Source organism: Lepisma saccharinum, chromosome 2 (genome assembly GCF_977018435.1).
Source record: "Lepisma saccharinum chromosome 2, izLepSacc3.1, whole genome shotgun sequence".
Lineage (NCBI taxonomy): Eukaryota > Metazoa > Arthropoda > Insecta > Zygentoma > Lepismatidae > Lepisma > Lepisma saccharinum.
Window position 1 is genome coordinate 48,781,348 of NC_139230.1, and position 16,456 is coordinate 48,797,803.

The following is a 16,456-nucleotide window of genomic DNA, read 5'->3' on the forward strand; positions in this document are numbered from 1 at the left end:
CTTGAATAGTTTTTTTACATTTTTGTACTTTTTCTGGTGCTTAGGGTCTTTTGTAATTCGAAATTTTTCATTCTATTTTCATATTACTTTTCCAAAGTATAAATTCTTCTGTTAGTGGCACTTTCTTCTTATTAGGGTATATTCTTTTTTGTTTTGGGACAAGCTACATTTAAATAATATGTTAAGTGGCTTATTAGCAATTCCCAGATATCATTTGTGTCAGTTAGTTGGTAAAGGTCTATCCAATTTTCCTGATGTAAGAGGCATTTAAGATAATCTATATTTTGCTCACATATACCCCTACATTCTATTGTGTAACTTTTTGAGTATTCTAACCTTTTCCCTTGTATTGTAATTTTTTGAGACGTGTGGTCAGAGAAGGTGATTTGATTTTATGTTTGTTATTACATGGTCAATCAGGGTTTCTGTACCTTCTGTTATTCGAGTTGGTTCTTGAAATATTCAAGGTATCCAAGTACTGAGCACAGTTTGTGTCTTGTTTTAGAAGATCTATGTTTATATCTCCAACTATTAATAGTTTGTTATGTTTTTTTGTCAAATGGTTTAGCATGTTGTCCAAAGCATTTACAAAGAGATTTATGTCACTGTTTGGTGATCTGTATACTGCTATAATCTTAAATGTATCTAATCCTATATTAAGCTCTACACCACTAACTTCTAGTATATTTTCCATACAGTATTTGTCAAGGTTTAACACTTTTTTGATATTTTGTACACTATTTTTTATGAAGATCGCAGTGCCACCACTTTTTTGAATTGACCTGTGGTAGACTGCATGTAGATTGTAACCTGTAATTGTGCATAATTTATAATTTTCAGACCTGAGACCATGTTCAGTAACTACAAATATATCTGGTGTGCACTCACTTAGCATTATTTCCAGTTGGTCAATTTTGTTGGAAATGCTCTGTACATTGTTATGGAGAACTGTAATCGTTCCTTCTTGGTTTCGCAGGCTGCTTTTATTGGGGATTTGGTTATCATAAGTATGCTTATCACTTACCATAAAAAATCGTTTTTCAGTTTACTGGGTGTACACTTCTTCCGTTGAGATGACCGTACATTTGGAGCATTCACTTCACTACACTTTTCACTGCTATCTTCGGTGTCGTGACTGATTATAGCACAATCCCTGTTTTCAGATTGTACTTCTACCATGGAAGAATGTGTTTCTTCCTCAATTTCCCTTTGGTTTATGCCATTCTCCTCGCTTTCTTCACTTGATTTCCATTTCAGAGGTATGCTATCTTGAACCTGGAAGGTATTTCCATTGCACAAGTTTACTAAACACTGAGTAATGTAGAGCTTTCCGCTCTTGTTAAAATGTAGACCATGTTCTGTGTGTAGACTTCTATTTGCCATGTTGAGTTTCAGCAATTTCACATTCCTGAATCTCTTGCACATTGATTCCAGTTGATTGTTTACTTCTTTTACTGCACTATTTACACAAGAGGTACTTATTAGGTCATGACGAAATGGGATATTGCATACGATGACATTTGTATGGGTTAGTTGTTTCAGGGTGTGTTTAATTGTGCTTAGGACATTCTGACCTTGATTTTTGGACACATCATTTGTACCACTACACTATCTTCTGAGTTATTTATGAAAGTATGTGAGGCATAGTCTTCAGATCCTAAGGATTTACAGTCCTTTGCTATTGTGTGGGTTACCTGTTGTGTTTCACCACCTGGTTTCACCATTGCACTACACACTACATTGGTTGAAATACTGTTTACACGAGCAGCTAAATCAAGTCCATGACTATCCGCAAAGGTAAAAAATTTTCTTTTTCGTGAAAGGTTGTTCTTGTTTTGACTTGGGAGAGTGTTTGCCATCACTTTGGGGGTTATTTTCCTTGTATTCAGTTTCACTGCATTCTTAGTTTTTTGTTAGAAATTGTGTTTGTGTAGGGTGTTGCATTTGTTTGGGGGCTTACTTCTGCATTGATTAGCACTTCATATGGGTTTTGATGGGAGAGAGTAGTTGTTACACCACGATTGCCTACATATTTCGTGGAGGTAGATTTTTTCTGTATGTTTCTTTTTACCACTTCTGACCATGTACTATTACTATTTTCTTTTTTTTCTCTTTTTCCTTTCAACAGTTCTAATTTATCTTCGAGGATTCTTATAATTTCACTTTTAGTTTGCAGTTCAAGTTGTAGTTTTTCTAATTCCCACTTAACTTTTTCACAATCATAGCAGACCACCATTTTAACGGTTTTTCCTTGTTTTACACCTTACTGTTACTGGTTTCTCAACTACACTATCTTCCGAGTTATTTATGAAAGTATGTGAGGCATTTGTGGCAGGTTTTCAGAGTTTTTTCCCACTAATTTCGAGTTTTACCAGGAGCACAACAGCACGTATACATGTAGTGATGTAATGTACTACACAATGTTTCTTCTTTTTTGTTATGATGGAGTTTTCATTATGTATCTTGACGTCTTCCATGTCCTTTTAATCGAGGGTCAATGGAAGAAAATAAAATTCAAATTCAAATTTCATATGCGAGATTAAGGACTCAAGTTTCTGAACATTCCCTCTCTGCACATAAAATCTTTCCTTGTGTTTACTCTACCTTGAACTTTATACCACTGAACATGTAAATTGTGCTTTGATTCCAGCACATGTAACTGGAATTTATGGCATGTAGAGTCACGGACACTGCCAGTTTGTAACGATTCCATTGAAAGTCAATGGAAAAAGATGCCTTATAAGTGACTGTGCAGTGTCCGTGACTGTACCACGGATTCCAAACTGGCAACACTGCACAGATGATGTGCAGTAGCCATGAAAATCTTTCATAGTGTATGGCAAAAATATCAAACGGTACAGTTTTGTGTAGCACTGTGCTGTATAGCTGCTGCTTTAATCAGTACCATTTCAAAGAATTAGTACAGCAATGAAAATTAAAAAAAGCTTTCCATTTCTATATACACATGGCTAACCCAAAGTTTTGCCAATTCAAACACAAGTTGCAGACTATAGAGGAATGAAAAAGTGTTCACAACTGAAATGACAAGAGTACCAAACTGAAAGATTGCATACCTTCGTGATTTTCTCTGATGGTCTCAAAGGGTGCTGAAGAGTGCTTCTGATGCGCACTTCAGGCACAAGAGCATCATAGCCATACACTTTCTTGTCAGTATCTCTATCTACTGCCACAACAGCTGGGAAAAATAGCTGAGGCAACGATGCTGTAAAAAAAAATAGTAATTATACACACATGGCAATATGTAACAATTTTGCATTTATATAAAGTTTGGCTGGCACAAAAGCAGCATTAAAATTCAAACCTAAAAACTATTGATTTTAAGGTTAACCTTTAGTGGAAGGAGCCTCACATGCATGGATAGCCTCTTTACAAGCACGTGGTTTTCAAACTTGACACTAATTGTCAGAGAGAGATGAAATTGGTTATCTTTCAGAATGACAGGGCTTTTAGCAGAGGTGATATTTATACAGGGTGCATTCATGCAGGCAACCATACACAACACAGAGGGGAACCATAACAGAAAGGTGAAAGAATCCACCGTGCATGCCCTGGAGAAGACGTAACATCAACCTCGATGTGTGTAGTTTAGAAGCACGAGTGTCGTGGCTGCAATCAGTATACGCTAGAGGAACTGGCTGATATGGTGTTTGTGTATGGACAAGCAAATGGGAACTGTAGGGAAGCAGAAAGGTTGTATCGGACCATGTATCCACGATGCAGACCAGACATCCAGCGAACACCATGTTTCCCAGACTTTTCCAACAATTACGGGAAACTGGGCAAGTGCGACCTCAATTCCATGAGCAAGAATGATTAAGAACTGCAAGGACACCCGACCTTGAAGAAGCAGTGGAAGGACAACCATCCATTAGTATATGGGCTGTGGCATGTGAAATTGGTGTGGCTTATAGTACTGTTTGGAAAGTTCTGAGTGAGCAGCAGTTGCACCCTTACCATCCACAGTGTGTCCATACCTTGGGTCCAGCTGATTTCGCACCCTGTGTCGTGCTTAGTGAATGGTTGCTGCAGCACTGTGTGGTCGACCCCCAGTTCCAGGCCTGTGTGCTTTTCACTGATGAGGCCGGTTTCACGAGAGACTGAATGCTGAATAGTAGCAATAGCCATGCATGGTCAGATGAAAATCCCCGTGCCTCAATCGTGTAGGACCATCAAGATTTGCTGTAAACATGTGAGCGGGCATTGTCGGTGAACATTTAATTTGTCCGTATCTTTTACCGCCATGATTAACTAGACCAGTGTACACTGTTTTTCTCGAGTTATTGGAACATGTCCCACTTCTAGTTTGCCAAAGCATGTGGTTTCAGCCCCAGCCCACTTCTTAGCTGGTGCTCGTGATATTCTGATGCAGACCTTCCCTCAGCGGTGGATAGGGAGAGGTGGACCTGTTGCTTGGCCTGCCTGTTCACCTGATCTGACCCCACTTGATTAGTTTTTTTTTTGTGGGGTCATGTCAAAAGTGTTGTCTACTGTTGTGTTACCTGTGAGTAATGTAGAGGAACTCTTGGCAAGAATCCTTGCAGCCTGTGATCTGGTCCAAACAACTCCTGGGATATTAGAGTGGAAGCAACAAGAGTTTATTGCGATGCTGTCATGCCTGTATAGAGGCAGCGGGTGTCACTTTAAACAACTGCTGCAATAATGGCTGCAGTTACTACTCATTAAAGACACTACAGAGATTCTTCTTTGTTTGTTTTCCACTTCCTAAGACATCTTTTATGGTACCCCTCCATGTTGTGCATGGTTGCCTGCAATTCGAGGGATTTGGCTTTTAACTTTTGACTGGGGCATTTCTGGCCCAGGGTTCCCTACCTCATTTTGTTGAGTTTGTTCCCTTCCATCATCCCTGCAAGTCTGCAAGATGGTCACAGAAACACTCCGTATATTGTACCTTCCAATAATGAAAGTTAACCTCTTGAATCCCAGCCTGTATATAGGGACCATGCTATGCAGAGAGCATTAGGCAACACCTAGCGATAGTGCAAATCATCTATCATATTAGTTGCTAATTCCATAATTTTTGTATTCAAATGATTATATTTGTTATTTTGATTGACTTTGTGTCTTAAGTCCACTTTATGCTCAATAAGGCTAATCGAGACTGGGCCTACAGTTTAAAGTGGGACCCAAACCACTGTGTCATGTGTCTCCTCCAGGTTACTAACCAGGGACCCCTTGATTACAAGGCGACGACGCTGCCACTGCACCATCGGGGAAGCCCTCAAATGATTAGAATTAACATTATTCAGTACCCCCATCAGACACATCTAAAGGGGTGTTGAAAAACAAATAAACACAAGAAAAAATATGAAAATCCAAACTATATTGAAAGAACTGTCAATATCGGATGATCTGATTTAGACTACTCCATGTCAGCTCTCTTGTTAGTCCATGTACACAAATATATTACAACATGCGAAAAAAAAAAATGCTTCAATACATTTGCCAGGTGTTGACAGTTCTTCAGCCATGATGAAAATCATAGTCATTTTGAAACTTAAACTTATGACATGCATTATCATGTGCATCAATGAAAGGATCGTTCACGTATGTCCAATCTTCGACAGACTTTGCCTAGTCTTCCAAATCGGATATATCTGAATATTCAGACTCACTACAGTCACTCTCCTCTTCTTCCAGAACATAATCCGACAAACTACTATCCTTCTCCTCCATATTTTTCTGCTTTTGTTTTACAAAATATGCAACAAAGCAAAAACACACATGTCATCTCAATAGCACGGTTATGTACTTTCAGCAAAAGATGGCATAACGAGCATGCTTTGCTCATTGCTTGTGATAGTCACATGCTCAAATGATGTCACAGCAACACGTAGACTTCGGTCCTTCCCGACCAGAAACATTCATACGTTTTCTTGGCCATTACCATGCAAGAATATTTCCCTTTCGGCCAATATTACCAGTATGTAGTGGTAGGAGGGCATGCAGGCTCAACTACGTATGGACCATACATAGTGGTAGTCAAGAGGTTAATGGAAGAAAAATCAATTTAAAAAAAAAAAATAGTATTCAGCATGCTCCTGTGCCCACCACAATAGACCAGATAGAATGGGAAAAAAATGTAACAGTGGTACATTCCTACCATGCAAAGTTGCATTGAAAATAATGTACAAGAGGCATTGTTGGCAGCTTATGGAAAAAATTTCTGGAATTTTGCTTCTAGTGTTGGCCCTATGGGTTGGATGGATCAAATTTGGAGAGAAGCATGACAAAATATCACTTAAGATTAAGGTGGATTGATTTAAATCAGGTGACTTTTTTTAAAAAAACATCACTTTAAAGCAATATTTTATAAAATAATGTACATAAGGATTTTGTAGGTATTTATCAGAATCACTTTTGGTGAAAGTACATTAATCTCCCAATCATTTAATGGTGTTTATTAGGCTCTAAGAAACTAAATGTAATATGTAAAATGTAAATTTCTCTTGATTTAAAATTCAATAATATTTATAGACAAAAATAGCAAACATTCTGTGTAGAACAATTATACAAAATACTAATCATATTGCCAAAATTCAGCTACAAAGACTACAAAAAAATGTTTTAAGTTACAAATATATAGTACATCCAGGATGTTTGATTTTCACTGGAAGAAAAGTTACTGCAATTTTTGTAGTTTCATTAACACACTCAACAAACATTTCCATAGTAGGTTCATATACACAGTATCAGAAACAGAAAATTGTTAATTTCCATATATTTCTTTATTTGCTTTAATCAAACTGTTCAAATATTTTGCACAGCCGTTTACGAGAAAAAGCCTTTCTATAAAGAAACAAAAAAGAAAATAGCTACATGCATGGTCCATGCAGGCTGTAAACGGGCATTCAACACACACAAGGACAAAAGGCAGGAAAACACACATACCTACAGAGGATTATGTATACTAACTGTAGGTCCCCATGAAAATATTAATTTTTGTAAAACTAGTTTCTAAACAAATGTCTCAAATATATAACACAAATATCCACCATAAGGTAAAATTACCATTAATAATAATAATCATTCAATAATTAGGTTATTTTTATAATATAGTCTTCACAAAGAAGTGTAAAACTATACTGAGTTAAAGGATGAAGTATGGAAATTTATAAGGGATAGAAACGTATTCAATATACAGTGGAACCTCGATTTTACGTTTTTCAGGGGACCAAGCTGAAAAAACTTAAAATGCGGGAAAATGTAATACCGAGGAACGTAAAATCGGGGTTCCACTGTATTGGGATTATCTAGAGTAAAGCTTCTCAAAGAGCCATCTACAGACTACTGGTCCTCAGCATGGTTCTAGGTGGTATGTGGATAGGCAACAGGAAAGATTTTAATTTTTCCAAAAGCAAAGTTTGAAAGTAATAAATATTTATTTCTGAACTACCAGTAAAAAATAATAAATTTACACTGCACTAATTTCAAAATCCTGAACTGGTGGAGTCAAATTTCTCACACAAGGTAGACTATGTGAAATTTTTCACGTTGGGCACACTTAAATGATTCACCATGGGAGAAAGTTTGAAAAACACTGAACTTCAAACTAATTTCAAATGCTCATGGAAGTAAACCGATTTAAATTATTTAATTCTTATGAACATTGAAAAGCAGCTTTGAAAAATTTTCTAGGCAAGTTTATTGTTGACATCTAGTATACATATATGGCTATTTGACAAATTTCTTTCAACCAGTTATTATTAAACTAATATTATGTTAAGAAAGCTGTACTACACCAATATATCTCTGATTTCATTCATAGTGTCGATCTCCATGGCAGAGTGGTTAACAAAGCATACTATGATGCCAGGGGTTATGGGTTTCAAATCCTGGCCTGGGCATTCTTTGCGAGTGTCCCTTCCATCAATTTCATCGTATAATCACTCATCCTCATCTGCACAATAAGCCAAAAGTGACAGAAAGGGGAAAGTAAAGTAAAGGTAAAGTTCCCCGTGCATTTAGCACCCTGCCATGAAGGCACATTTAGGGGATGCCTTTTGCAATTTTGGAAGTGATGTGATCAGCACCATGCTCCAGCTGCCTTTACCCCCCCTCCCCAGGGTTGTCCCAAGGTACCCATTGATTTGAGGCTGGGTGAGCTCCGAAGCCACTTTATGTGGGGACAAGGCAGGAAAAATTTAGACCTTAAATCACCCACCCCGGGAATCAAACCCAGGTCTTCCACGTGGCAGTCAGATGTCCCAAGTACCAGATATGTATTCATTTCTGAATAGAAAACGAAACTAACAAACAAAGTAGATACTTACGCTGAGTGCATAGAATTCCAGCTCTGATAGAACTGCTGCCAAGATCTATTACAATCGTATCTAGAATCAGTGCTGGATCTTGTGGAATTGGCCATGGTTGAACGTATGTTGAACTGAAGTTCTCAGCCATGTGAGTCAAGAGAGCCAATCTCCACCTTTCAGTCTCATCCCTTGTCGAGCATTTGATCACAACGTAATGTCCTTTCTGCAGAATTAGAAAGACAGGTTAGGAAAGCAACTAAGAACCTTGGTTTACTAATATAATGTAAACTCGTTAAAAATTTAGTTAGGTGTTAGTGTTAGTGTAATGTTGCTTCATTCTTGTACCTTTTTCTTGTTAGTCTGCTCCAATATTAAGAATTGCATTGAAACTGTTACATTGTTACTATGATTGTACAAGAAACATTTAAGCTCTGTTGCCCACTTTGTTAACAATTAGTATTTTGGGAATGTTAGTCAATTTATACCATAGGCGAAGTTAATTTACAATATACTAAATTGTATAATAATTTAAAATGTCCATTTTGTTCAAAACCAATTATAAAAATTAAAGGACTGAATAATGCTGAAAGCAAACTTTGTGATAATTCACAAATTTGAAGTAAGAACATTCCACATTAAAAATTGAAATTTGTGAATACAGGAATATCATACTTGAAATCTGTAAAGCAGTTCAAGATGCACAGTACAATATAATTATTATATATGAATATTTTAAAATGAGGCAATAATGATGGTGTGCACTGTATCTGTACTAAAAATATCTGCAAAGACATAATTACCCAAATCATTAGCTGAAAAATATCAAAATTAACATTCCATACATGAAAGTATGTATAACAAGCTACTCTCACACTTGAGGTGTACCATGATATTTGAACTTTATCTGAATACACTTAATGAAAAATTCGAAGTATTCCCATAAATATAGTACAATTTTATTCCTACATCATACTTGTTACAATAAATTTGACATATTAATATGAAAGCCTCCACAACTAGGAAATAATTAAAATGACTTATGTGAGAGTATACATATTTATAGGAAAACACAAGTACATCAATATAGGCATTATTTGGAAGCTGTTATCATTCCGAAGCACTATATTTTCAGTAGATATGTTAATGGAACATACAGATTTACTACTGTCACTCACTAAGTTCTAAGTTTGTTATATGTGGAAAGAAAAAATTTATAAACAAATTTGAACACTAGTCTCTTTTTTTTACCCCCCCCCCCCCAATTTTGACCATTTTGCTGAACTTTCATTGTATTTGGGTGCTGATTAGAGTAGAAATCACCAAACTCTCAGAGACCTGGAGCTACTTCCCATATTTGAAAATGCATAGCGAGCTACCAAGGGTGGATTGAATTATTTTATGATCATTTCTTGGTTCACAGACTTTTAGATGTAATGAAATTATTCTCTTCAATGAACAGATGGGGTAAAAAAAATTCATTATAGGCCTGGCAATTTCAAAGGTATGGAAAGATGACCTAGCACATGACCTACGCATAAAAGTGTATAAGGGTTATTTTTCTAAACTTCATCAGTTAGTATCCCAAAATTAGTTACTTTTATAGGCATGCAAGTATTTGTCAATGTCAAAAGTTTTGTTGCACATAAAACTGAGAATCGCCAAAAAATAGGAGGTTTATTTTTATTATTGTTTCTGAAAAATATTGACTGGGCTGTCCGTCGCCTATGGTGGATGATTCTGGGCGATTTCCTCAAAGATCCTTTTGACTAGATCTGTTACAACTGAAAAATCACTTAGATTCATGTAGACATGTTGAGTTATGCAGGATGCAGGGACGTTTGTGCAGAAATGGTTTTCATCTGCTGGACGTCATCTTCAAGACAAACATATCCATCTCTTCAGTGCTGTATAATGGCATCCTCTGTATTCATTTGCATGATTAAATCTCTTGTAACTATTTATTCTCTTCTCTACACCTCAGTTTCAAAAATTTCCCATCTTTATTAGACACCCTTTACTAGTGAATTCAAATTATGACATTTCAGTAAGAATGAAATGTAAGCTGCACTCCACAAAGAAAGAACGATTGTTGTACAGTTTACTGTTCAAGAACTAACTCCACCCCACTCCTCCCCAAATAGTTATATGCCATTAGTACAATTTTCACTTTCCAATCGAAAATAAAGTTTAATGCTGAACATTATTGATGAACAATGAAAATAAAATTATTAAAATAATAACCATGATTGAGGGGAGAAAATTATTTTCCTAGTTGAGGAATGGATTACAAAAGTATAGTTGCATACAGGTTTACTACTGTCACTGCAGGGCCTCCTCGATAGAGGCACATAGTGGTTCAGATCCCACTTTAAACTGCAGGTCCAGTCCCGTTAACCTTACAGAGCATAAAGTAGAATTAAAACACCAACTCAATCAATCAATACTGTCACTGGAAAAAAATAGCTAGAGAGGAGGGAATTATGTCTCCCATTACCTCTTCCAATTACTACACTGCCTAACACTCTGTGAAACAAGTTTGATTTTTTCAATTAGGTAACTTAATTCATTCTGTGCTTTACAGCTTGCAAATGGATGCAATAATTAAAAACTTTAGAGTTGTTTGTCCAGTACATTTTGTATATTCAGAAGTGGGTTATATTAATATCCCACTATAAACATGCATGTTGTATTATCAAAGAGGGCCGCATCTGTTAATGATGGGTTATTTATAAATAAATAATAGACTCCACGTAATCATGCTTAAATACTTAAATATATATACACACATTAACAATTCTTCATTCCCTGAGTTATGGTTACATAGATCAGTTTCAGACAGACACATTCCACACATTTCCCTACAGTTTACCCCTCACCACTAATGCCAGGTGATATGTAGACTGGCTGTGTCAGTCAGTATAAACCACACGTTGGTTGGTAATTAAATTGGGAATTAATAATGTTACACACAGTCTAAATAGATTTTACAGTTCCAAGAAAACTGATGGCAGTACTGTAAGTTTAGTTTTAAAGACTAAGAACTTACCCCATCATCAATACCCAACATGGTTGACACCACAGGTTGCTAAAGAGGATATAGAAAACCAGGTTAGAAAAAGAAACCTCTACAAAATTTCTGTACATTTGTACATAATAAATATAACCACATGCAACTTTGTTTTTACGAGATCCTGGAAAAATTCATGTCCCAGATTTCATGTCCAGAATAAAATATCAAATTACATATACAGTGAAATCCTCTTATTAAAAAGTATTTAGTAATACTGTAATTGAAAATTACTTTTCTATAATGTATATTATCATAATTTGTGAATAGAGCAATTTTGAAATACTTCAAATTAATATAAAAAGATCTTGTTGTATTAATGTAGCAACTTGAACCCTTGCAATAAAATAATTACTATATCTATTTGATATCAAATTTTCTTTAATTTATTTTTCCTGTAAATCACTGCCAACCCTTACCGAGGAAAAAATAAGGGTCTCAAGGCACTAAAATACCTTGCAAATTCATTCTTAATGGCTACATTATTTTAACTTGCAAAATTTCAGATATACAAACAATTCACTATTTCTTACTCTATCTTCCATTCCTAAAATGGTAGATTCCAGATAATCTACTTTCCCTCCCATCAGCTGCAAGGACATTTGAGGTGACTCAGATTGATGGCTCTAGAAAGAAACACGTGGTTTTAAATTCAGTATGATATACAAGCGAAATTATTATTATAGAAGTAATATTTTACATAAAATTTACTGCCTCTTCCTATAGCATCATTTGCAATCTTTATTGCCCCATTTTGATGAAAGGCTTGTCAGTATAAAATAATCACAATACATAAGTAAAATCTTACATCTTCAAATGAACATTAATCAAGTGTAGCAACAGATCTCCAAATTACAAGCAGTTGGCTTGGAATTCAATTATAAATGAAGTGTTATAATAAACATTTTGAAAAAATGCCAATACATAATAATATTTTGTGTCTCTTCAGATATTTTCTTCTTCAACTAAATTACTTCCAATATGCACAATGCATATAGCAATTTCTAAATTGCCAGGCTGTGGTCCAGTACTGGGCCCTGGAATCAGTTGCACCAGGCCGCAAAAGGTTATTTTTGATACAATCATATATATACTATTATCCTCAGAATATTTCCAGTATAAAATATTTATTTATGAAAAAATGCTTAGAAAACTAAAATAAATTTCAAGAGAACTTCTTGCAGCCCAATATAACTGATTCCAAGGCCTGGTACAGGACCGTGGCCTGGCGGTCTGAGAAACACTGTACTAAGGGAAGCATTTTCTTGTATTTTTATTGGTGTTTGCATGGAGGAAACACCCCATGAGGAGAGGCACTGCAAATTATTTTGAACGTATAGTGTGCAAATTGATGGGCAACGGAGAAATATTTCCCTCATTTGTTAAAAAATATACATATATATATACATATATATATATATATATATACATATATATACATATACATATATATATATATACATGAACATTTTCAAATTATGATTTCTGTCGAGGGACCAAAAGGGAAATATTCAAATAAATCATTGTAAAAATATATTTTATTTTCAAATGGTATTCAAGACTCAAATTCGGGAATAGCCTCATGGCTCCAACTTACACTAAATTTGTTTGAACCGGGCCCTTGTCTTATAAAATATGAATTTACCAGGCCACGATCTCTCAAAGGTTGAGAACCAGTGATAAAGAATGTTCTGATTTTATACAAGAAAAATTGATTGAATCATTCCTCTAGTTGTATACAACTTATGGATTTTATTATATGCTAAAAATTAAGTTTTTTTTGTTTTTTTAGTAACATCTTCAAAACCTTATTTAAATGAATTTCACTAAAGACAAAAGTCAAAATAAATTTTGAAGAAAATAAAAACTTCTACTTGTTACCTCAAATAGGCTAAGTGGAATCTGAACCACTGCACTGTGCCCCTACCAAGTATTGAACCAGGGACCATCAATTGACTACAGCAATATGCTCCTGAGATATTAAATTTTCAGCATGAAAAACAGTTCTAATGGTAAGATGAATTTTTGTGTTATTAATTAATTTATTTATTTTTGTATCTGTGGCAATGCAGCACTTTTGAATACCTGGGCATGATATTAGTAGTTAATTGAAGAAGTTCGTTTTTTCTGAAATGCTTATCAAGGTAAATAACAAAGTGAGAAGGTTCTTGTTTCAGTTAGGACACTAACCAATTTTATTACATGGTTGATGCAAAATAACTGCTCCACTAAAGAAATAAGACCAAATAACTTCATGCCAGAAGTTTCTATGTATGTTTAAAGGGGATGTACAGTCACGTACACTTCCGGCTGGTAATGAATACATTGACTTTTAATGGAATCGTTACAAGCCGGCAGGGTGCGTGACTACACCACAAGCCAATTCAAATTTGACTAATTTACATAGAGTTTGAGGATATATATTTAAAGATATCTTCAGAAACAAGCAAAGGCATATAATACAGTATATACTTAAAATACAAGCAAGATACTATATTAGTGTAAGACTCGCTATGATGCAAAGTTATTCAGCACTTACTTGGTAGCAGTACAGGAAACCATCTTTTGCTCTAAAGTAGCGCCTCTTCCAAGCATTCCAAAATGTTGCCTTCCTCTTTCCTGATGGCAGTTTCTCCAGATATCCTTCAATGTTAACGTAGGATGGCTGAGGTGCAACATGCCTCAATGGTTCAGGTAACAAATAGAGCTTTCTCAGAACTGGAGTCTAAAAATAGACCAGAACCATCACATTACTTGAATTTTACAAATCAGCAATAATCCTAATAGCATATGGAATACAGTGTGTTGTAATACAATTTTGCATAAATATCATTTGAGTTCTGTATCAAGTACATAAGGGAAATTTTATTAACTTGCACATTGCACATCGTCATCATTCTCCATACACAAATTATTATGAAGATTAATTTCACTATTATATGCAGTGGTGAACACTCCACATACCCAGGAGTATTGCATGTTATCCCAGCGATTTATCCACACCCCCTAACACTACTGCAAAAAAAATCCTCAACACTCCCCTAAAATTTTTCACAAAGGGCCAATTTATAGTTATTTTGGCTCTAAATTTGCACTCACATTCCCCAGATGGTAAGTTCTCGATAAACCACTGTGCTACCCCTGTCTAGGGAGTGAGTGGTCCACTGGTATTGAACATTGTCAAAAGAGTGGGTATGAAAAATAAAGGGCCATATAATTGCACATTGTACATGCATGGAAATATGAAGAGGTGGATTTAGTTTTTCATACCGCTTTCTAAAGGGAATGTTTTGCTACAGCTTACATTCTAGGAACTGCTTAAATGTAGACCTTATCCTCAAAAGCATGCTCTCTGATGGGCTCAGGAAAAGAACAGTCAAGTCTACTTTCGGCATTTTGAAACAACCTGCCATTTTATAGATTAAAACATAGAACGTGATGGTGAAATCAGTTCCATTTCAATGAATATTGTATGCTTTGAGAGTTGTATCACTTTCAATTTTAAATTGCCAGGTTTCAGTGAAAGTGAACTTTGATTGTTTTCGTCACCAGTCTTTCATTTATACTGCAGGAGTGTCATAAAAACACAGCAACAGGGCAGTGTCTGAGTAATTACCTTGACTAGTAGAGGTGATTTTCCTCTAAATAGTTCCTACCTGACAGGGTTAGTTTTAGACATCGCCTCTAAGTGTGAACACTAATTTTTGGCATCAAAAAGTAATTAACGATTTGCTTTTTTTTTTTTACTTTACTTTTTGAAGCATTATCATTTAATTTTAGATGGCAATGGAAGGCGATTGCTCCCCCTTTTCTTTCCATTTGCATGGAAGCAGTGGTGTGGCCAAGGGGGGGAGGGTTGGTGTGGGTCATAACTCACCCACCCTTTGGCCCGGAATTTCTAAAAAAAAAAAAAAAAGAACATCAAAGGCGGAAAAATGGCAAAATGACTGATATGTGCATTCCCCCCCCCCCCCGGCTCATTCGAAAATCCTGGATTGTATCAAAACAAGATTTTCCAGGGTCTCAGGTTGTAAACATCCATATCTGTATTGAAGGCAGGGATGTAGCGAGGCTAATATGTTTGAGGGAGGTCAAATTTCGATACATATTTATAGTTTATATTTATATTTTCCTGTAGAGTATATAATAGTATTAATTACATAATGGCCAATTTACGTCTCATAAAGTATTTAATATATAGTAGTAGTTTTAAAATAATATATGCAGGGTAGGCCAAAATTGTGGAACCACTTATGGAAAAGGGGGGTTGACACACCAATCCAATGTCCCGAAAGATTATGTGGGTGAGGGGAAAAACCATCCAAGGCCATGCTACCAAGATGGCCGCCATCTTGGAATAAACCATTTTATTTCATGGAAAGGTGGTCATGTGATATCAAAATGGGCTACAATTTGACAAACAAGATTGTGTGTTCAGTTTCATTGTAATATTAATCGTTCTTGTGTAATTTGTTGCTTTCTAAAAGTTTGCTATCTTCTCATCGTTCACCGTTGGATTTTGAAATGCTTAAGACAGAACATTAGAATTAGGATCATCACCCATTTCATCACTGCCATAAATAACCTAAGAGGCAGAAAAGCAACTTTATTACACGAGGACAAGTAAGTTTATGATAAAACTGAACACACCATCATGTTTCTCGTCAAATACTAGCATAATGTGATGTCACGTGACCACTTTCCATTTAAGAAAATGAAATTTCCCCCAAGACGGCGGCCAAACATGGCCTGGATGATCTCCCCTACTCTGCCCACATCATGTATCCGGACATTGGATTGGTGTGTCGCTTGTCTTTCATATGGGCGGTTCCACACTTTTGACCCACCCTGTATATGAGAGAGAGAAAGATGAAACAGATTGTGATCTCATACCGATCTTTTGAGATATGTATTTTAGGGCATCAAATCAAGTAAAATGAACACACTTTGTTGCACCTTTTCCCCCTTTTAACCCCTCTTTGATGCTTCAGCGCCTTTTCTCTTCCATGTTTTGTTAAAAAATTGGACAAAAAATAAATGACTTTCCCTCTTCTTGAGCAGCTACATAAAATCCTGTATAGTCTCAATAGTTCCC

The 16,456-nt window shown here is 35.8% G+C and overlaps 1 protein-coding gene across 4 annotated transcripts in view; it reads right to left on the reverse strand.

Moving 5' to 3' along the window:
- The window catches only part of LOC145984024 (uncharacterized), a 509,229-nt gene that overhangs the window by 26,337 nt on the left and 466,436 nt on the right, over positions 1–16,456 (reverse strand). For 3 of the 4 annotated variants that reach the window (XM_083117340.1, XM_083117337.1, XM_083117341.1), the window contains 5 exons: positions 13,901–14,086; positions 11,895–11,987; positions 11,341–11,379; positions 8,313–8,517; positions 3,075–3,223 (listed from right to left, as the gene is read on the reverse strand). In XM_083117340.1, coding sequence (XP_082973466.1) covers positions 3,075–3,223; positions 8,313–8,517; positions 11,341–11,379; positions 11,895–11,987; positions 13,901–14,086 — 672 coding nt within the window. The remainder of the gene's footprint in view (positions 1–3,074; positions 3,224–8,312; positions 8,518–11,340; positions 11,380–11,894; positions 11,988–13,900; positions 14,087–16,456) is intronic. The other variant, XM_083117339.1, reaches the window with a different exon arrangement.